General features: G+C 42.4%; 2 protein-coding genes across 6 annotated transcripts in view; one reads left to right on the top strand and one right to left on the bottom strand.

The window, feature by feature from the left end:
- The window catches only part of BANP (BTG3 associated nuclear protein), a 163,590-nt gene extending 143,081 nt beyond the window's left edge, over window positions 1–20,509 (bottom strand). The window contains exon 1 of one of the 5 annotated variants that reach the window (XM_053399945.1): window positions 20,487–20,509. The gene's annotated coding sequence lies outside the window, so the exon portion shown is untranslated. Of the gene's footprint in view, window positions 1–12,106; window positions 12,299–20,486 lie in introns of those variants that run through there. The other 4 variants (XM_053399948.1, XM_053399949.1, XM_053399944.1 and 1 more) reach the window with 4 other exon arrangements.
- CA5A (carbonic anhydrase 5A) overlaps window positions 16,303–21,580 on the top strand; it is a 28,420-nt gene continuing 23,142 nt past the window's right edge. Inside the window, exon 1 of the mRNA XM_053399951.1 lies at window positions 16,303–16,474. Coding sequence (XP_053255926.1) covers window positions 16,330–16,474 — 145 coding nt within the window. The 5' untranslated portion in view covers window positions 16,303–16,329. The remainder of the gene's footprint in view (window positions 16,475–21,580) is intronic.

Genomic DNA, 21,580 nt, shown 5'->3' with positions numbered 1-21,580 from the left:
ACTCAAAGCAGACAAAAGATTGAAAATTAAAGTAAGAGGTGAACTCAAATGTCACACAAGCAGACTTCCACTTCTTCAATAGGACTCTCCCTTCCTCTCCCCACCACCGCAGCCCTCCACCCCACTCCCCAGACTGTCTTGGAGAATACACCAACTCTTTAGAGCAGATTGGGGCAGCATGGTGGATTGCAGGAAGGAGGAGAGGATGGGACTAGTCTTTACTGCAATCAAGTGATAGAGTGGCTTGCGCTCTGCGACTTCCTTCCCAAAGTCCTCTTTCCTTGTCCTGGACTGATCCAGTACATCTATACACACAGATATATGAGGAATTATGCCAAAGAGTGAGGCATTCTCATAAACCAGTCTTCTCCAAACTGGTGCTCTCCAGATTTTTTGGACTACAACTGCCATCAGCCCTAGCATCATGCAGCAGCATCCAAAACATCTGAAGGGCACCTGGTTGAGGAAGGCTGTCATAGGCTCTCTTTGTCAGCACAAAATGAGATTTGGAAGCTGCTTTTGTTTGAATTAAATCAGTTTTCTCTCTCCAGTCTCCAGAGTTTCCACAATTCAGCTCCTGCAATATTCAGTTCCAATCCCAGCATTCAGCTCTGGTTCTAGAGCCAAACATTTTTCAGCACTGTCCCCCTGGAGTTCCCTGTCAGGGATTGTTAGAGGTCTTATTAAAGGAAATCTCCAGCCTCCAAAAGCTGAATTAAAATTGCTGGAGCAATCCACATCTGCATTTCCCACACTTGGGGGAGGGGGAGAAATGGAGAGAGAGAAGAACAGGCAGATTGAGGGGGTTTTTCAATACCTGAAGCAAAAAAATATTGGGGAAATAAACTTCATTTGCCAGTGGAAATGGCAATTTATCATTAACCACTAGCACTGAATCAAAGCCAACTGCACACACCGACTTTTCCCTTCTTCTGCTCAAATATAAGAATGCAATTAAAACAGGCAGGTGGAGAACACCACAGCATCGCCCAGGTTCCTGGACCAGCCAAGGCAGCAGCTGCTCATTACAAAAAAATATATGCATTCTAGATTCTTCCAAATGAGGACACTACACGGTATTGGAGGCATTTACTCAAAACACTTCTGCTGCCAAGAGATTCATTTGAAATTCGGATCACCGTGAAAACTATTGTGATTGCATTCGCTGTGGCAGCATGCCCAAGTAACCTAGCAAGAGATTTAGGGCATGTGGTTGCCATTTCTATCATTTTGGCAAATTAAGTTTGCCATTTCTCAGAAGTCCTGGAAACTAGCCAGTCGTAACATAATAAAACAGCTGTGCTAGGATTACTGTTTCATATTGTCACTAACTGCAAGCTATTGGAAGCCCTGCCCTGAACTTGAAGAGAAAGAATATTTCAATCCATGCATTAAGAAAAGGGAAAGAACAAGTCAAAATCCCCCACCCTCCGCTTTTCATCTTCCTTTACTCGTAAGAAAATCAAAATTCACACAGATTAACACAATACATGTCCCGCAATTTAAAGTAATATTAACATATATATGCATGTGTATTTTACAATCACCATACTGCAGGTTCTGGTGACCAACAAGAGAGTCCAAAATCATATAAAGTTGTAGTCAGTGTTCCACATGTAGAGCAGTTCACCAAGAGGTCACACCAATTTTTACAGTGTTCTTTTCACTGTGGTGTAGTGGTTAAGAGCGGTGGACTCGTAATCTGGGGAACCGGGTTCGCTTCCCCGCTCCTCCACATGCAGCTGCTGGGTGACCTTGGGCTAGTCACACTTCTCTGAAGTCTCTCAGCCCCACTCACCTCACAGAGTGTTTGTTGTGGGGGAGGAAGGGAAAGGAGAATGTTAGCCGCTTTGAGACTCCTTCAGGTAGTGGTAAGGTGGGATATCAAATCCAAACTCTTCTTCTTCTTCTTTTATCCTTGGGTTTTTAGCTTGAAGTTTAAGCTACAATTTGAAAATGTACTGTTCATCCTGGGTATTTATGTTTAAAAGATAATCCAGATAATTTTTGGGATAAGTTGCATTCCCTGCTTACTTGCATTCCAGCCTATCAAAGGCCTTTTCTGCAGTGACAAACACCACTATATGTTTTGTATTTTATAATATGTTCATAGAGGACTCAATGTGGCAATGAGTTCCTGGCAGCCCCCCACCAGGAGGGCAATGCATGGGACTGCTTTGGGTTACTTCCCAAAACATTTTGAAAACACTACATTGTTTTGTTACCCATGCTTAGTTTTGTTTGTTTAGTTATAAGAAAGGCATTTCCCCTCCTTTTCATGGTAAGATGATTTTTATGCATAAGATTGGTTTATCCATTTCAAATTCAACTTGGTACCATATGCGGATAGCACTCAGCTGAGTCTTTTTCCCAATTCAAGAAATCTTGCCTTGGGCTTTGTCACAGATGTGTTTTCCACACTTTGCTCCAAAGCCACAAAAATAGCTTATTATTCTATGCAGTACTGAGGTGTTTGCTTTTCATTTTAATGAAAACTGAAAATTATTTCAATTTCATTAAGTGTCCGAAGGCCAAGAAAAATTGGGCCTGAGTTGATTTGTGAGCTGTCAGTTATCCATTCCTTACTGGAACCTCAGTCCTAAAAACATATGCAACTTGGCAATAAGCTCTTAAACTGAACTAACTTTCAACCAAGCATGCTTTGGGTCACAGTTTAAAGAAAAAAATCAAAATCCATGAAAATCATCAGGTATTCGGAAAATGACATCATTGGGATGTATCACACAGAATTCTATCAATTTTCATCTTCTGGCCATCTCCACATTTTGTAAAACTGAAATGACAGTTTATATGAGGGATGGAGAATGTTTGGCCCAGGAGCAAAATGAACACTCTAGGGCTCTCTACCAGGCCCTAAGAAATCTTCCCAGGCCCCACACTTCTTTCAACAAGCCACCCCCCCAGCAGCCCTTATCCGAGCATTTAAGTGCTTTTGCAAAACTGGAATGTGTCCCATACCCCTCAACTGCCCCAGTTGAAATGTGACATCCCAATTTTGGGTGCCATGCCCTCAGTAGAAACCATGAGCCCTCACAAGGCCAGAATGTTTGCCATTGTACAAAGACGAGAGTTGCATCTGTCAGTCCACCCTACTTCACCTCTGGCCACATCTATCACTATCGTGTTCTGCCCCCCACCCCTACCCTGGGGGTCACCTACAAGGAAATGCAGTTCTCAGCCTGAAAAATAGCTTACATACCAAGGTAAGAGAACACTAACAGTGAACCCAGGAGCAGTCATGTAAGTCTGTTGCAGAGAAATAGTGGGTCTTGTGTCACCATTGAGGTTTAAGGAATTGTAAGCTTCAATCTCCAATACATTCACAAGGGCATGGGTGGGCAAACTAAGGCCCAGGGGCCGGATCCAGCCCAATCGCCTTCTAAATCCAGCCCACGAACGGTCCAGGAATCAGCGTGTTTTTACATGAGTAGAATGCGTCCTTTTATTTAAAATGCATCTCTGTGTTATTTGTGGGACCTGCCTGGTATTTTTACATGAGTAGAATGTGTGCTTTTATTTAAATTGCATCTCTGGGTTATTTGTGGGGCATAGGAATTTGTTCATTCTTTTTTTTTTCAAAATATAGTCCGGCCCCCCCACAAGGTCTGAGGGACAGTGGACCGGCCCCCTGCTGAAAAAGTTTGCTGGCCCCTGCGAATAGGGAGTATGTCTATTCTGTGGGATTTACTTCTGAAGAAGCATGTTTAAGGTTTCATAGTTAGCATGGTGTAAACATATGTGGGCTAAAGCCCACAATATATTTCATAAAAGCAGAAAAGGTCAATGAATACTCATGCTGTCATATTTTTGGCGCCTTTAAAAATCTGGGTCGGGATCCATATTTACAACAATGTCTCTGTCTATTAACTTTGGTTCCAAGTGACAGCTATAACAGTAATAGAAATATAGGGGGAAAGTCTAATAAATGCTGTACATCCTTCACAACTGCCATCCTTTGCTGTTTTAAGGGTAAAAAACATGAGTAGAGAGAGATCCCGGGCACCTAGGAACAATGGCCTCTGCTTTTTCAGTGTGGGCACCTAAATACTTGATAATGTCATCTAAGAATCTGTAATTATTTCCTATTCCAAAATAAAACTCGGTATCAAAAGCCATATCAGTTTAAAAATAGAACTGCCCAAACATTTTTACAGCTTAAAAAGTGCAATCATAACATTCTGTCAACATCTTAATCCAAAAAACTATACTCAGCATTTGAAACCTGTCACAGTTATTCTAAAACATACAAAATAAACTAAAATTAATAAAAAGAAGCTACGTGTCAAGATACAAAGGTTTTTCCAGTACTTAAAGGGTATTTAATTGAAGTGTAATTCTTGGCTTTTCTAGTCACATAACTAACTGCCTTCCGAACCAATTTTCTTCTATCATGCATGTTTGTGGTACTGTAGTAATTTACTGCACAAACAGAAATTCTTTCCTGGTATTAAAAAAAAACCAAAAACTTATGATGAAATAAGTCCAGTGCGAAGTGAGAATTTATGAACATTCTAACACATTGCTGTCATGGTTATTCAATGCATCATTTTTCCTTTCCCAGGCACCAAATGACAGCCAAATCTTCCTTTAGTAGCCCACTTGCCCTTCATCCAGCTCTGACATAAACAGCTAAGAACGCTCTTTTACAAACCCAGTCACCTCTGTGATTTGTTCTAACTTTATAAACCTTACACTTGGCTCCTATCAGCAGACCTGTTGGCAGCTAGATCTTAGTCATCTCATGCTAGCCCATTGCTCCCTAACCAATTACATCATATGTCAACATATTGTAACACTGATTAATAGGCATAACATAATAAAAAGCAGCCCTTTAGTAAAAGAAGGTCAACCGCATTGTAAGCAGGAGCCCTGCCAGTTCTCCGAGGGCCTTTTCTGCATGACTTTTAAGGGTAGAATTAAGATGTAGAACCTCAAAAGGATTCTCATTGGAAAGAGAGATTTCATGCTACACAGGCACCCTCATAAAACTACAAAGGGAACCCAAACGTGTCCAGTCTCAAGATTACAGAACTGCAGTTCTTCTTAGTTTTTGCCTTCCTTCTTGCCTCCATATAGAGCTATTTTTCAAATTGCTTGCATCTGGACTGGGAAAACCCTAGGCAACTAGTCATTCATGTTGGTGTTTTCTCAGTTCCATGAAGCATTTTCCCCTAAATGTTGGCTCTTCAGAATTTAATGTGTTCTTCCAATCCTCATTTGCCCACTTCGGATTCTTACTAATTTTAATCACAACTATAATCATCCAAAATTCATCAAAAGCCTGCATAGTGCAGAACATAAATCGGCATTTAGTCTGAGACCAGAATGCCATACTGGAAGGGCCTTGGCCTGATCTGACAGAGTTGTCATGTGAAACTACAGCTGTGCTTTTGGAAGCTTCCGTTTACAGGCAGTGCAAAGGCCTTGATATGCCAAAAAGATACCGAGAGGCAACCAATGCCTCTTTTGGCTTACATAGATGCAGCCTACATGGAAGATATTCCCATAAAGTTCAATAGAACCTATTCCCAAGTAAGTGTTTGTAGGACTGCTGCGCAATATGTACATGGTTGTTGGCGTCTGTCTCAGGAGACTATGGTAGAGTGTGCATTCAAGAGTGAAGTCAAACCATTGGGAGAGTTACAGTATCTGATGCAGCTGTAGAGACCGATATGAGAAAAATGTATGTTTTGCAGGTGGGGTAGATGAAGGCGTCGGGTTTCACTGCTGCAGGTGCACTAAGGCATTTCTTCTCTCTACACTAGGGGAGACTGAGGCACTGAACAAAGTTTCAGAGTCATGTTCTACACTGCTCCCCATTCAGTCACAAAGCTTACTGTGTGCCTTTGAAGTGGTCAATAACCCTAAACTTCTCAAAGTTGATAAATGGCAATTAAAAGAAACCATTTATCAACAATCATAGCCTTTGCACTCATTACCTCATTTTGCTTTAAGGGCAAAATACATCTACCCTTTACATTCATTTGCGCAAAGTGTAATGCTATTTCACTCCTATGCAGAAATCTAATCGTGCATTATCCACTCGTTATGCTCCCTATGTAAGGTCACTTGTGCTTCTCTCGCACTGAGGAGGCCTAAAAGGGCAAACATCATTGTAATTTTCTTAGGAACCCAATCTGAAATTTTAAATTACCGTACTTTTCCATGTATAAGACGAGGTTTGTTTATTTAAAAATGTTAAAAATTGGGGGTTGTCTTATACACGGAATGTGCATAAGGGGGACTTGGGATTGGTTGCTGCCGCGAGCCGGAGATTGTCAGCAGCTATTGGGTATGCTATTGGTGGTTGCATCAAGGGCTAGTTTTTATTGGCTGTCGCTGCGGTAATTGGTTGGGCGACTGGCAGCTTCTGCCAGCGAGGGGACAGACGATAGGCAGCTTTTGCACCATGTGCGAGTGGCAGTTAAGTGAGCAAATTTCAGCATTCCCCCCACAAAAAATCTCAACAAGTCTGAGCTGCCCCCCCAAAAGCTCCACAACTCTGGGAAATCTCCCATTTTCTTAATTTGGAGTCCCCAAAAATAGGAGGTGTCTTATACATGGGGGCATGTTATACACAGAAAAATATGGTATACTGTGAATCTACATGGCCTCGTGGTTTGATTTGTCTCTCTTCCTGGCACCACACCAGCCCAACGTCACGCAGTATCATCACAGGCACAGGGTCACAGGTACATAGGAAGAACACAAACAAAATTCCTGCTCCATTTCAACCCTTTACAGAGGCTGCAGCGTTAGCCTTTAAAGTGAACAGCCTTCAAACAGAAGTGCCTACAAAATATTAGCAGAAAATAAGATTGTATGACTGGTGCAGAAAGGGAAGGAGTTGTGGTGAACAAATGGTTTGTATTTACCAAATGTTCTTGACCATTTAGATGTTCACAGCAAAGGGAAAGAAACATTTCTCGGTAGTCAACTTGCCTGTAAATCAAAATATTTGTATATGCTGATCGAAGTGCAAACAACCTGGATACATCTTACTTCAAATTATCCAAAAGAATTTACACTAACTCTTTAAATAAAGGATCTCTTTTTAGGATGCTGCAGAAAACTAATACTTTGGGGGGGGTATGGGTGCTTGTCATATATGGGGGTGGGGTGGGGGTGGGCAGTGCTTGGGAGAGAACTGTAGAAACTTTAAACAAATATAGGAAGATTGCCAATTTAAAATAGAATTCGGTGTATTCTTTTTTAGTTATTTACTAAAAAGTGTGACCATCTGACTCACGTTATCAATTAATAGGAGCAAGAAGAAAATGATGGTATTGTGTTTGCTGCACTCAAGAGTATCACTGTCCATCTGTGTTATGAAGATTAAACCAATGGACTGGGAGAATGACAAAGCAAGTCCCACAATGGAACCCTGCTTAACTTTTCCCCAATGGTATTTGCATACGCCAAACCCTGACCCACATATATAGATGGGGCTGGGAGCACACAGTATAGTTAGAGAGGAGACAGCAAAAGCCCCCCCCCCCCCCGCAATACACCTTTAGTGGGGAAGAGAGCAGAGAGGGTGAGCTCCTATCCTGTAGGGCAGTGTTCCGCAAAGTGTGGTATACTCTCAAGGGTATGCAAAAGGCTTTCAAAGGGTACATGGCAGAATTTGTTCTGGTCTAGATAAAATAGTATTACAGTGGTGCCTCAGGTTACATACACTTCAGGTTACATACGCTTCAGGTTACAGACTCCGCTAACCCAGAAATATTACCTCGGGTTAAGAACTTTGCTTCAGGATGAGAACAGAAATCGTGCTCCCGCGGCGCGGCGGCAGCAGGAGGCCCCATTAGCTAAAGTGGTGCTTCAGGTTAAGAACAGTTTCAGGTTAAGAGCGGACCTCCGGAACGAATTAAGTACTTAACCCGAGGTACCACTGTATTAGAACTACCTCCAAGTTATCTTTGCCAGAGAAAGGGTATGCCAATGAGACTAAACTCTCAAAAGCATTATGCGATTATTCTAAGTTTGGGAAACACAGCTGTAGGGAATCTTGTGGGACTGGAACCCAGCCCCACATGGAGAGAGCGAGCTGAGTTCCAGTACTTCAGCCTGCTTCACAGCCTTCAGCCATCTAAAACAAACCCAAGCACTATATGCCATTACTGTTTTAGGCTGCCAAGGGCGTGCTCTCACACATTTCCAATATACTGTTTCAACACTTTAAACCATATGTCTAACCCCTTTTCACCCCAAGTTAATGAACAGTATAAAAGAAGGAACAAAGAAGAGAAACTAAGGCTGCAATCCTTAACACACCTATAGGGAGCAGTTTTTGTTTTTCTCAGAAATTTACGTATAAGTAAGCAAGGACAAGATCCAATTGCAAAAGTCACACTTGGATTCTGCATAGTTATTTTAACAATGCAGATCACTGAGCAGGGAGAACAGAAATTGCTTGTACTTGTAAATCCACTTCAGGGAATCCGAACACAGATTATGGAGTAACTTTGCCAAACTGATTGGATTGACATCATCAAAACAAATTACGCAGCATAACAGTTCTGAGTATAAATATTTATTTTAACAAAGGTTGTACTTTAAATATCCTTCAGAAGGTTTCCAACAGTTTAAAAAAGAACCCACAAAACTGAAGCTATTTGAAAACAATTGTTAGAGCCAATGATGGGCTAGTACATCAAATTTGTATTGTATTATCAATATAATCAGGGATTTTTTTCAGGAGAAACTCAGGAACTCAGTTCCGGCACCTCTCAGGTGGGCGCCATTTGCCATTTTAAGGGAATGAGGGAGGTGTTCATGGTTCCAGCACCTCTTTTCCTAGAAAAATAGCACTGAATATACTGTACAGTAATAAATTTGCTGCTCATAATTTTCAAGGGAAGAGCGCCATCTGGTGAAAAACCAGTATGTCCTTGCAGAATGCATCACAAGTGTCTTGAGCAGCAAAACCAAACAAACAAAACAGGTGAACTATGCAGCTGCAAATCCAAATAGCACTCTTTTGTTACACCTTTTCTGTTTAAGATGGTAAAGATGAAAGGATAATGGTGTGAACAGAAAGAAGCAGTGAATAAGAAGCAACAACATAAGGGAGATTATCTTGACCCTACAGCAGAGAAAAGGAGGAATGGATCCAAGCAAAAAGAAATATTATTTCAGCAAGGATGGACATAGACTAGTCTTCACAGGAATGTAGGAAGTTGCCTTTTATCAAGCCAGTTTATTTGTCCATTTAGTACACTCTGGTCTTGTGTGACCAGAAGCTCTCTGGGTGGTTTCAGGCAATCAGAAGAGTCCTTCCCACCAGCATTCCCACTGACCCTGATTCAATCAAAGATTCAAGGATTGAACCTGGGCCTGTCTGCACACAAAGCAGGCAAACGCTACCTCTGAGCTATTCTTCTATATACCTCCCAATTCATCAGTAATCTGCCTCCTTCCCCCTAATTTATTTTTCTTATATTTATAGCCTGTCTTTCTTCCATCATGGAACCCCAAGTGGCATATGTGTGGTTTGCAGGTACTGATCTGACCCAGACCTGCATGGCTCCAACAGGGAGGGCAGTTTCATGTTCCTTTTTAGACCATAAATATATGTACAATAAATAGTATTTGCATTTCCCACAGACCCTGATTCCAAGCAGGTTTTGCAATGGCAGCTGAACTAATTTTCTTGCTTTCAAATCCCATTTCATTGTTCGTGTGTTTGGGGTTAAGAATTTAAACAGTTTCACGCAACTGACTTCACTCTCTGGCAACGTGTAGTTTGAGGGCAAATGTTATGGCACTTAAGAAATGTAAACAGGGTGCAACAATTCACTTGTACAGTCATACCTCGGGTTGAATGTGCTTCGGGATGAGCACGTTTGAGTTGCGCTCCGCGGCAACCCGGAAGTAACGGAGCGCATTACTTCCGGGTTTCGCCGCTTGCGCAGACGCTCAAAATGACGTCATGTGCATGCGCAGAAGTGGCGAAAAGCGACACACGTGTGTGCAGACGTGCCATCGCTAGTTACGTTTGCTTCTAGATGTGAACAGCGCTCCGGAACGGATCCCGTTCGCATCTAGAGGTACCACTGTAATCCCACATTATGACCCATGAGGATGCCTTAAGGGCTACTCTTTGCTACACTTGCCACTTCCATTTCCAGACTTATTCTGTTGCTTCTCCTGTTCTGGTTGGATAAATTGTAAGCTCCCTTTTTCTCTATTATCATATCTTCATGCATACTGAGAGCACAGTATAAACAAGTTCGGCATTATAGAAGACAGAAATACAACACATTTACATGCCACACCTGACATTTAACTAGGTTGTGAGAAATTATCTAAATAATATTATGTATTAATAATCAGTTACCTATAATAAACTTGCAGCAAGCTTCATTGTGGCCCATCTCAATTTATAATAGCACTAAACAAGTTGCCTATCCCAGTTCTATGCAAAGCTTGCCCGGTTACAACTTTGCAAAATTGTAAAGTAGCCTGGAGATCATTGAAGTTTAGCTTATATCAACAATGGGGAGTGAGAGCCTAGAAAACATGTGCTTGCCCTACAGCAAGCATAGGGAACCTGTGGCCCTCCAGGAGATTTTGTTGGACTATAACTTCCATCCTCCCAAATGAACATCCAGAGGGCCACAGATCCCCTATCCTTGTCCTAAAACTAGATTATGTATTGTATTCACGTCAAGCTTAATCAAAAGGAGAGCATTCACTTCAAGTCCAGCCAAGGATAAATATGGGTACAAAATATTAAACATGTTTTCATTGGATTTTTCTTTGCATCGTGTCACAATCAAAATTTCACGTGGTTGTTGTTTCAACACGTGCGCATTACTGAAATTGTAACGTTCAATTAGCCTTTTGACAATAACTGAACAAGTGTAAAAATATTTCATCAGGTTAAAATGAACGAAACATTGGTAGCAAAGGACGAATCTGGGAGTTAATAAGAGGATGACTACAAAACAGAGGTAGTTTGAATGTGTTTCTAAACATTATCCACTCAGATTCCATCATGACAAGATGAATTAAGTATCCTATTATTATTAAGTTCTAAGGTTGGGAGATCCCGGGTGTGTGTGTGTGTGTGTGAACACATACTGAAAAACAGAAATACAACAGAAACAGCAAATAATCAAAAAATAATCAAAAACAAGCAAGCCAAATGCTTCTCAGAACAGAGCAACCTTCAAGTGATGACAAAATGTTGTCAGGGAGGTAGCTGATACTCCAGAGCCCAGGCACAGCAACAGAGCAAAACCTTGGTGACAGGACTGACACCAGGCTTCCATAGGCTAAAATACCCCATTGATATGTAAATAAGTACATTTAAGTGGCTTCCCACCAAATTAAGAACACATTTTCAACCTATTCAAATTTGCTTTTACTCAATCTCACATATTCATGCTTGTTGTGGTTTTCCACTTCCTATACTACAATCCACCTTGAACACTGTTCTTCTGTGGGAAAGCAGATTAGATTATAACCTTATCTCTGTGTTGTGTCCAGTAGTATGCCTGCCCTTCCAGGCAAGGATCTGTATTTTGTTGCTGTTGTTGTTTTTAGAAAAGGCACCAGCACACGCGCTGATGAAACCATAAGGATCAATCAATATTATCTAGGAAATCAAAAAGTTGCAACCCTACGTTTTTAACGAGTAATTTTACCCGTGTAAAAATAAAAATCGAATTATTGAGGTATGCAAATATATGCAAATCAGGAAGCTAACAGACAGATACACGCACACATATTTAACATTTATAATCCTAAATAAATGGTGTCTTATCATCTAAATTCGTGCAAGGCGGTGGGGCGGTGAAAGAGAGATAAGCAGGGAAATCCTGCCTCCCGTTCCAGGAGGGGAGGGGCCAAGCGGCTCGCGGCGGCGGCGGCGGCGCGGGGGGGGGGAGTGAGAGGCTGAGAGTGAAGCCCCGCCCCTCGCTCGCCCTCCTCCCGCCTCCCCCTCGCGGCCCAGCGGCCGAGGCGCTGTGAGGGAAACCGAGCGGGTTTTCCGGCGTCGTGAGGGAGCCGCGCGAGGCCCGCGCCGAAGAGCTCCAGCCCGAGCCAGCCGCCCAGCCGCGGGGGAGAGCGAGGTTACCGTTTGCCTTGCCGAATTCTCGTGGTGTTTGGTCGGGCGGCTGCGATAATGGCGTCCTTCCTCGCGAGAGATCCTCCGGAGTCGCCACTGCGCATGCGCCACAAAGCCCCGCCGCTCCCCTTCGACTGCCTCGAGGCGCTGCGCACGCGCGCTGAAGGGCTCCCACCTTTGGTCCATGGCAGCCAACCCAACGCCAGAGCCTCCAGCCGGCGAGCGGCTGGACTACGTGTCCCGGAGGGCCTTGCGCGCAGGGGGACTCCCGTGAAGCTCGCTTCTCCCGAGGCATGCTGGGAGTTGTAGTAACCAGGGAAAGAAGAAGTGGACGCTGGGGAGTGTAGTTGTAAACCTCAATGATGCTTTGGGATCAGAGTTTGGAAGCTTGAGGCCACCAGGTGGCAGAAATAAAGCAGAGCGATGGTTAGGTCATGTTTTCAGGATTGTCATTCCCGCCAAATATTTCTCAAAGCCTCAATAAGCATGTAGCGTGATTTTGTATATATGATGTCTGTGTGGCTCAAACACATAGGCAGAGACCGATACATTACATACACAGGGAGATAGAGATAATTATTTTCATTTTATCACATAAATACCCTGCCTTTCTTCCAATGGCCTCAAGCTGGCATTCACTGTTCTCCCTCTTCCCATTTTATCTGCACAACAACCCTGTGAGGTAGGTTAGGCTGAGAAACAGCGATTTTCCCCAGGTCACCGAGTGAGCTTCACGACTGAGTGGGGACTGGAATCATAGTCTCCCATATCTTAGTCCTATACATTGAACAACAAGGAGGAACTGGCTTGGTGTTAAAACCAGGCAGAAATGTGGAAGAAGGTCTAGCTCTGTGACAGAGCACCTACTTTACATGCAAAAGGTCCCAGGGCTGGGAAAGGCTCCTGTCTGAAAACCTGGAAAGCTGGTGCTGGTCAGTAAGAAAGCAAAACAATTTATCTTATAGCACCTTAAAGGTGAATTTAATCCAACATAAGCTTTTGTACAAATACCATTCTATTTTTATTTTATTTGCCTATTTAACAAGATTTATAGACCACTTAATAAAATAAATACCGGTACATAGAAATCTCTAAGGCATTTACAAAGCCAGGTAGACAAATTGTCTACCCATGTTTCTATATGCAGCACACTCTTACGCATGTTTACTGAAGAAGTAAATCTCCCTAGGATAGCAGCACCACATCCAGTGCCATTCATCTGAAGCACATGGTTGCCCCCCTCAAAAAAAAAAAACAACACTCCAGGGAACTATGGCTTAACCCTCACACAACTAAATACCCAGCACATTTAAGAAACTACAGTTTCCAGGATTATTCAGGGGAAGCCATGTGCTGTAAATGTAGGTTGTGGGTGTAACTCTAGAGCTCCTAGGTAAAGAGCTGGAGCTGGAAGCGTGGTATCTCATGCAAAATAATAATAATTGAAATGCCATCTGCAAATGGCCAGAACAGGGATAGCAATTTGCAAGGCAAGTGTAGCAAGAAAAGGGTACTGTTTCTGGTAAACTGGGACAGCTGGTGCGTATGTTGAATTATGTATACAAATGTAATTGAACTGCAGCTTCCCATTGTGATTCATTGTCTTTTGGCCTCGCTGGTTACAAATTCGGAGAGAGGGGGAACTATTTGGCATCATAAAAGGCTAACAATTCAGCATAACCTTTCATGGGCTACAGTCCACTTCATGAGAATGACAGTTCACATATCTATTGATGGGAATTCTCATCTACAGAAACTTATAAGGTCCCTCCAACTTCTACACCTAATAACTGCAAATAAAACTTCATGTAGATTTTATTCCTCAACATGTATTATGCCATACTAGATTTGTTGATGTTTTAAGTTTCTGTCAACCATGGCACGGCCCTTGGATTCTCTGCTTTTCCCAAGCAAATCAGTGTTTGACAAACACTGTCCATAACCTCATTTATCAGTTCAAGACATTTTTAAATATTATTATTCAAAGCAAATTCTATATACCCGGTGTATAATTTGAGGCAGTGCTTTTTTTCTTTTAAAAAAAAATGTTTAGGGATACTCTCGTTTTCCTACTCATATTGAAATACTGTCCCTCAATGAGGCCAAACTTAGATTCACAAAATGTTTAGGGGGTATGCGTCCCTCTGCGTACCCCCCGGGGGGGGGAAGCACCAATTTAATGTAGAAAATTAACTCTCGGTGCACACAGTTTTGCAAAGGGTCAGTGCAAAGGTTGCTCCATGTAAAGAGGTCAAAAAACCATACATGTTCACAATCTGTAGTAATTTCCTGTGTAACCTGTAGCAGATCTACAGATATAGAGCAGAAAAAGATAGAGGAGAAATATTGTCATAAACAGTTAACATTTTTATATAGCATGAGTGAATGTATAGCAGATTGTGACAGTTCAAAGCATTACATGTGTATTATTAATAAAAAAAACATAAAATTTATAAAAAATTATAAGGTGCCAAAGTTTTCCAGGCACTGTACAAAGGTTAAAAAAAATTGTCCTTTCCATCAAGTTTATAATCTAAGATACATGAGAGAAAAGGAAGGTGAGGTGGGGAAGGAAAACAAGCAAATTGAGGCCCCAGTTCTTAAGACATTCTTAGGCTGCATTCACACAACATTTTATTCTGGAATCAGTAGACACAGAGTACTTACCGTATTTTTTGCACCATAACACTCACTTTTTTCCTCCTAGAAAGTAAGGGGAAATGTCTGTGCGTGTTATGGAGGGAATGCCTACAGGTGGCATGCCTACGGATTTTCCTCCTCTAAAAACTACATGCGTGTTATGGTCGGGTGCGTGTTATAGAGCGAAAAATACGGTAATTTTTCTTTGTGGTCCACACTCAGTCTGCAATCCCACTCCACACCCCAGAAAGCATTTCTTGGGAAATTGGTTCCATTCTGAAATCCTTCTAGTGAAGCAAAGTCCCCAACAAACACAGAAAGCAATAAAATGTGAAGTGATGTTGCCAGGGATCTTTGTTGAACAAGACTTGGCTTGTGAGTAAGCATTATAAAAGGATCTTGGCCTTGAGTTCTGCTCCCAACTAATTGCAGAAGAGCAGTGACAGTGACTCCAAAGGGGTTTGGTGTGGAAGGGAGCAACCTTTGTCTTCACCTTTCTCAATTGCCAACATTGCAATAGTTCTCTCCTCCACCAAGACCATCCCATCCATAATGTTATGAGTTTGCAGGGTCAGCCCCTCCAGAATCTGCAATTCTGCATCTGTGAAGGTAGAATGTATAGGGGGAAACCAACCAAACCATTTCCTTCTTTCAAGGTAATGGTTTGGACTGACTAGTTAAATACCACAATTTAGCATAACCAAAAAAGTTGCTCACAGAACAAATAGATGAGCCTTTCCTCCATCCCCTCACCTAAGCAGACTATAGGAGAAAAATATACCGGTAGTCTCTGTGTATGATACATATATATAGATATGTACATATATGAAAACAGTAGCTACAGACAGAGAGACAGGTCTTGCTCTGTGCTGGGGCTCCCCTGGAAACCTAAAGGGAAAGCAATATCTATGGCAGTGTTAATGCTGTTAGCCCCACCATCCTATGCTCAGGTTGTATACATGGGTAAATAAAACCATATATCCTAAAGACACCACAGTCTCCACTGACACTCATTCCCTAAAAAATGAACACTGGGTAAGCGCTTGGAACCCGCAGAGTCTCTCACCACTCCGGGATTGCAGTGGTGTGTAACAATATTCTTACCATTGGCCCCCTCCACAAGCACTTTGTCCTCCATCTGCCTGTTTGCCATCTGTAAACAGTGTGGATGGATACTGAACAAACAACACTATCTTTAAAAAGAAGCAAAAGAAAAGTAAGGTATGCAAATCACTAAAACATCACACCAGACTCTGCAGAAGAATGTCCTGAGCAAGGCAGGGAATTTATTTGGGCCATTTCTATATGCAAAGCTTACAGGCAGCAGCCAGTGAGTCCAGCCTCTCCACCAAAAATTAGAACCAATGAAGAATCCAGCTGTGGGATGGGTTGAAATTTAACTATCTGTTTGGCTGCCCCCACCATCACCACCACCAAATGGGTGTGCCCCTGGGTGATCAGAATAGTTCATAAACAGAACTGGGTTTATTTAAGTCCAATCACTCATAGCATATTATTCCAGCTTTGCGTTGGGAGAGCACTCGTTCCTCTGGCTATATAGACCCTGCAGGAGGCCTTGGTGCTGGTCCAAAATGGTCTTTCTGACCAAGCTGAAGGTAACGAACATGACACATTTCAGCAAGCAGCTGACAACTCTCTGGGGGCAGCGTCAGCATCTGATACCAGCCAGGGCATGCAGCTTGGCCACTTGTACTTATAAAAACAGATACGCTTCATGTAAGTATCTATATTTGTTATCCTTCTTGTTAGAAGTGCATCGCCGGCACCTGTGTGAGGATGAGGCAACACATAGCAGAAACTGTGAGGGTGAAAGCCATTTATGAAAGTTAAGAAAAATGGTGGTCATTATTTCAGATGAGAAAGAACCCAGAGGGAATTTTATACTGTGATTGAAATGGGGGGAAAGAAATATAATTTTGCAAGAGGGGGGAATAAAGGAGAAATTGAAGATTCACTGCCAATGTTCAGTGGACTTTCCTCCTTGCCAGCTGCATAGGAATAAAATGTCACCCTTTATGAGTTTGCGGGTACATTTGAGTTAGTAATTATTCTACAAATTGTGAGTTTGCTGAAAGCAGCAGCTGTAATGGTTATACGATATGAAATTGAATGTAAGTCATTAGCTATCTAATAGGAGCCAAACTGAATAGGAAAAAGTTTTCATTCTTGCCAGTCAGCCTGAATGCCAATGCCATAAATACTGAGCTTCTACAAAATATAAGAGAGGAGGAAAATGCTAGTGTCGTGTTGCAAATAGAGAACTGTTTGCATTTTAACAAGAGCTGGGTTGAAGCTGCCTCTGGAGCAGAAGTTCTCCGCAGGGCTATCCTTCTAAAAATGGGTGCTGGGGATGAAGCTGCCTGGAAAATACACAGAAAAACCTGTCCCGCAATTCTAAAGGTGCAAGTGCAGGCTGTGGTTGATCGGTGGAGCAAAAATGCATTCTGTGCATGCTCAGAGTAATTGCCATCTTTATGATTAGCCCACGTGTTCTGCAGCTTTCTTAACTGGATTTTGTACTGGTTCGGATGAAACCTGACCGCAGGTGAATAATTTCCCCCCAGACTCAGCTTTCCATCTTTAAAATGGGGGTGTGCACAACCCACCTCATAAGATTTATTATGAGAATGAGGGAGCTAATTACTTGTGAAGAATTTTGCTCCATAATAAATTACTGCTTTTTGAAGAAGGATTAGGTGTGCGAAGTAATTGGTGTGTTTGTTCTAGAGAATGAAAGATGGTGTAATACCACATTATTGTTGATACTTGGGCAATGTCACACTTTTTCTAAATGTCCATCCTTGTGTTCCTCTACATTGATTCATCTTTTTTGACAAGTGGCAGGAAAAGTTAAGCTTAATGTTTCTGTAGTGTTCCTTGCTGAAATCCCCAATGTGGAATCTTCAGACAACATGCTTGGTGCCCACCAAGGTCACCTTTATTTATTTCTTTTAATGTAATGGGTATTTTGTGAGGCCCACAACTGTTTCCTAGATTTCCAAATGTGCCCAAGAAAATGGAGAGCAAAAACCCTTTGCCATTCATTGCCTGTCTGGCATTTCAAGAAGCCAGTGACATGGAATGATATTCAGATATATACATTATTGTAAATCCTATAATAATTAATATCCTTGAACTTGGAACTCTATCCCATGCTACTGTGGAGAATATTAAGAGTGATTCATTCAAGTTTGTATAAAATTTGCTGGTGCATTGTTCACTTAAGGTACCAAGCCAACAAACTTTGGGGTGTTTTCTGACCAATGCATGCAAGATTTTCTTTAAAAGAGTTTAAATTGACAGGTTTGTGTTTCAGGAAAAACTGAAACACAGAACAAAGCAGAACTAAATCCATTCAGAACAATGTCAATTGATAAAGTGGAACTAATTGCACTAATGATTCACATTAAGAAAGACACATTTCTTGGCAGCACAAAAGCCAAAAGAAGCTGTGTGAATGATCCAAAATAATAATAATAATAATAATAATAATCCAAAATCCAGTCAGGCAGCACCTTCACAAAATAGTAAATGAACCTTTAAGCTTTTGGATACAAATCGGGGAGGACATTTTTCAGTTCGGGGGCAAAATAGTGAAAATAAGTTTGAGGCATTTTTGTTGGTCCTAACAAAGGTACTGCTGACTGTGGGGTTTGGAATGTTTCCTAGAAAAGATTAATCTGTTAAAACTACTACTTTTGAATAGAAAACAAGATCAAGGTTTTTAAGGACTCCTGGAACTTAAGGAGCAAAATATACAATTTCTAACCATAAAAGGCACAGCATTTCATAATTTCTGTGCTATTCTCCATCATTCCAGCCCCCCCCCCCCCGAGGCACAATTATTGCCAGATCTTTTTAATGCTAAAGCAAATCCACAGGAAATTTTGAGTCATTTATTCCCATCTTAGTACATGGTATGACTCAGAAGTGTGTCTGTAACAGGGAGTTTCCCCTTTCTGGCCTTTCAAAATGTTTTCTGAAACCAATGCAAATAGCCTAAAAAACCTCACTTTCCATGCCCTGCTCTCAGCGCCAGAGTTTAATCAAGAAGCGCAGGTTATTATGTGATATATACAGTATATAGCTATCTATAATGATGATTAACATCAACACGTCTTCTCGTTTTTGCAGCCTGATCCTTTGCATGCTTACTCAGAACTATATTTCAGTGATTTCAATGAAATTTACCCCCAAATGATTGTTCTTAGGTGCGTAGGCTCATTGAGCCAACCCGGTGACAATCTTTCTCTTGATCACTTTCACAAGGCCCTGTAGGTCACTATTCCACTCCCATTTTATAGGTGAGAAACTGAGGAGGCTGGTCCATCAAGGTGGGGGTTGCCAAGTGGGTATTTTGTTTCTGTTGTGAATACACTTGACATAGTCAAATTTATTTGTGTGAACAACTGGTAATGGGACGTGGGTGGCGCTGTGGGTTAAACCACAGAGCATAGGACTTGCCGATCAGAAGGTCGGAGGTTCGAATCCCTGCGACAGGGTGAGCTCCCGTTGCTCAGTCCCTGCTCCTGCCAACCTAGCAGTTTGAAAGCACGTCAAAGTGCAAGTAGATAAATAGGTACTGCTCCGGTGGGAAGGTAAACGGCATTTCCGTGCGCTGCTCTGGTTCACCAGAAGCAGCTTAGTCATGCTGGCCACATTACCCGGAAGCTGTACGCCAGCTCCCTCGGCCAATAAAGCGAGATGAGCACCACAACCCCAGAGTCGGTCACGACTGGACCTAATGGTCAGAGGTCCCTTTACTTTTAACTTTACCGGTAATAGGGCCCCCCATGTGGACTGCACACAGGGCACCACAGATCATAAAGCCACCACTGGTGGTCTGATTCATTGTATGTTCCAAACATAAGAGTAAAAAAAGTAGAGCAGCATCCATGGTGCAAAGGCCTCCTGAAATAAATCCATTTGAACCTGATGCCTGAAATTTGCACTCTCAGATCCATCCAGCACTGTATTCCCTTTCCCATAGCATCTAAGGCAGAAAATTCCCTACACCCACATGGCCTAGATTTTCTCTGAGCACGCTCCAAAGACCAGCATGTCCAATGCAGGCCACATTTACACTAATCCAATAAGTTTGACTTGATCCACCCATTGTTGTCTTTTCCAACCTGGTGATCTCTAGATGGTTTGGATTTTTGTCCATTTTCTCCCAATACTTCAGCCTAACAAGCAGCTCAGCCAGATCCGCAATATATCATCCCCACTTTCGCAACAACTCCCCACCTGGCACTTCTATTTCAAGCACATTTTGGGCAGGAGAAAACAACTTTGCCCTCCCTGTCTTCAGGCAACCAAGTGTCAGTCAGATGCCTCCAGGCAGTCAATGAGATTATACTGCATGGCCAACCCCACCCATCTTTGTTGTTTGTTATCCTAAGTCAGCCTTCCCCTCCAGATGTTTTGGACTAGAACTCCCATCAGTCCCAGCCATTGCAGCCATATGATGCTGAGACTGATGGGAGCTGTAGTACATAGTATGTGGAGAGGACACCAGGCTGCCAAAGGCTGCCCTTAACCACACCTGGGTCTGTTGGACCTAATAAAAGAGGCACTGAGATAATGGGAATACAAAGGGTCACCAAGCACTGTTGATGTGCTGGATGTTGTCATGGTTCCCGGAAGTATGTCAATCCCTTCTCAGTTCCACTGTCTGGAGGTCACACAATGTTAATAGGAACTTTAAAGCATTTTTTAAAAAACGCACCTGCTTTTCAGCCAAAAAAAGGCCTCCAGAGTGGTTTCCAGATGTCAGTGATAAGACAGTCCCTGCCCTCAGGCTTACAATCTAAAAGACATGAGACAAAAAGAAAAGGATTTGGCAAGGGCACAGAGGAGGGAAAAGGCAAACTTGGTGCTTGCAGATGGGGGTAGAGAGTGACTTGCATTGCAAATGGGTTGTTCAGATCTCCTGTATCACATCATTACATCACTTGGATATCAGCTGTGCGTGGATGTAAAAAGGCCCTTCATACCACCCCTATCTATGCTGAGTGGGGTCAGGAATGGCATCAGCGCTGACTCATCCTACATGCAGCTTCTGAATTCACATGTTTATGTCCTCTCTCCACTTTCGTATTTCACAGGCAATGCTGCATAACAAGTTTCAGACACAGTCCAGTGCACCTTCAGATAGGAATTTTTTTTTTTGCAAGGGGAGGGGTGAAAATACCGTCTGTATTTATTCTTTGTTGAGGCCTGAAAGGGATTAAAGCCTTAGTCAACTGAAGCTGGCAATTTCCTGGTTCGAAAGAGTGACATCCTCCCAAACAGAACTCTGCCAAGCAACCAGATTATGCCGATTATGGCAAGATGTGTCTCAGCGAGAAAATGTGCTTATTATTCTTTGTACAGCGCACCTAGCGCCTTCCTGGCCTTCACAGGCAAAAAGAGAAAGGTCCTTTCCCGCAAGGAGTTTACATATTGAACAACATAATTTGGGGTGGGTGGACTATAGTATCTTTGCCCCACTATAGGCGAGTCCCTGTAGCAGACACTTTCTGAACTGGATCCCACTTCAACAGATGCATGAAGTGTTACTCTTGCTTTTCACGTATATTATACAAATCAGGAATAGAGAACCTTTTTGGGGAACTAACTTGTAGACCAACTTTTACAGGTGGGTGGGGCAATCCACTTGTCAATCACATGATGTCACTGCTTCCACATGATGGACAGGTGGGTTTTCCCTTGTCAAAATCCACTGCGGACCCCTTGATCCTGTCTAAACAAAGGGGTGGGGCGGGACTGCACAGCAGTTTCTCCAACCCATTTAAAGATCACTGCTGAAGTGGCAACCTA

Source organism: Podarcis raffonei, chromosome 8 (assembly GCF_027172205.1).
Source record: "Podarcis raffonei isolate rPodRaf1 chromosome 8, rPodRaf1.pri, whole genome shotgun sequence".
Classification (NCBI taxonomy): Eukaryota; Metazoa; Chordata; class Lepidosauria; order Squamata; family Lacertidae; genus Podarcis; species Podarcis raffonei.
Note: the sequence above shows the minus strand (reverse complement) of the source record. Positions and strands in the feature narration are given on the sequence as shown.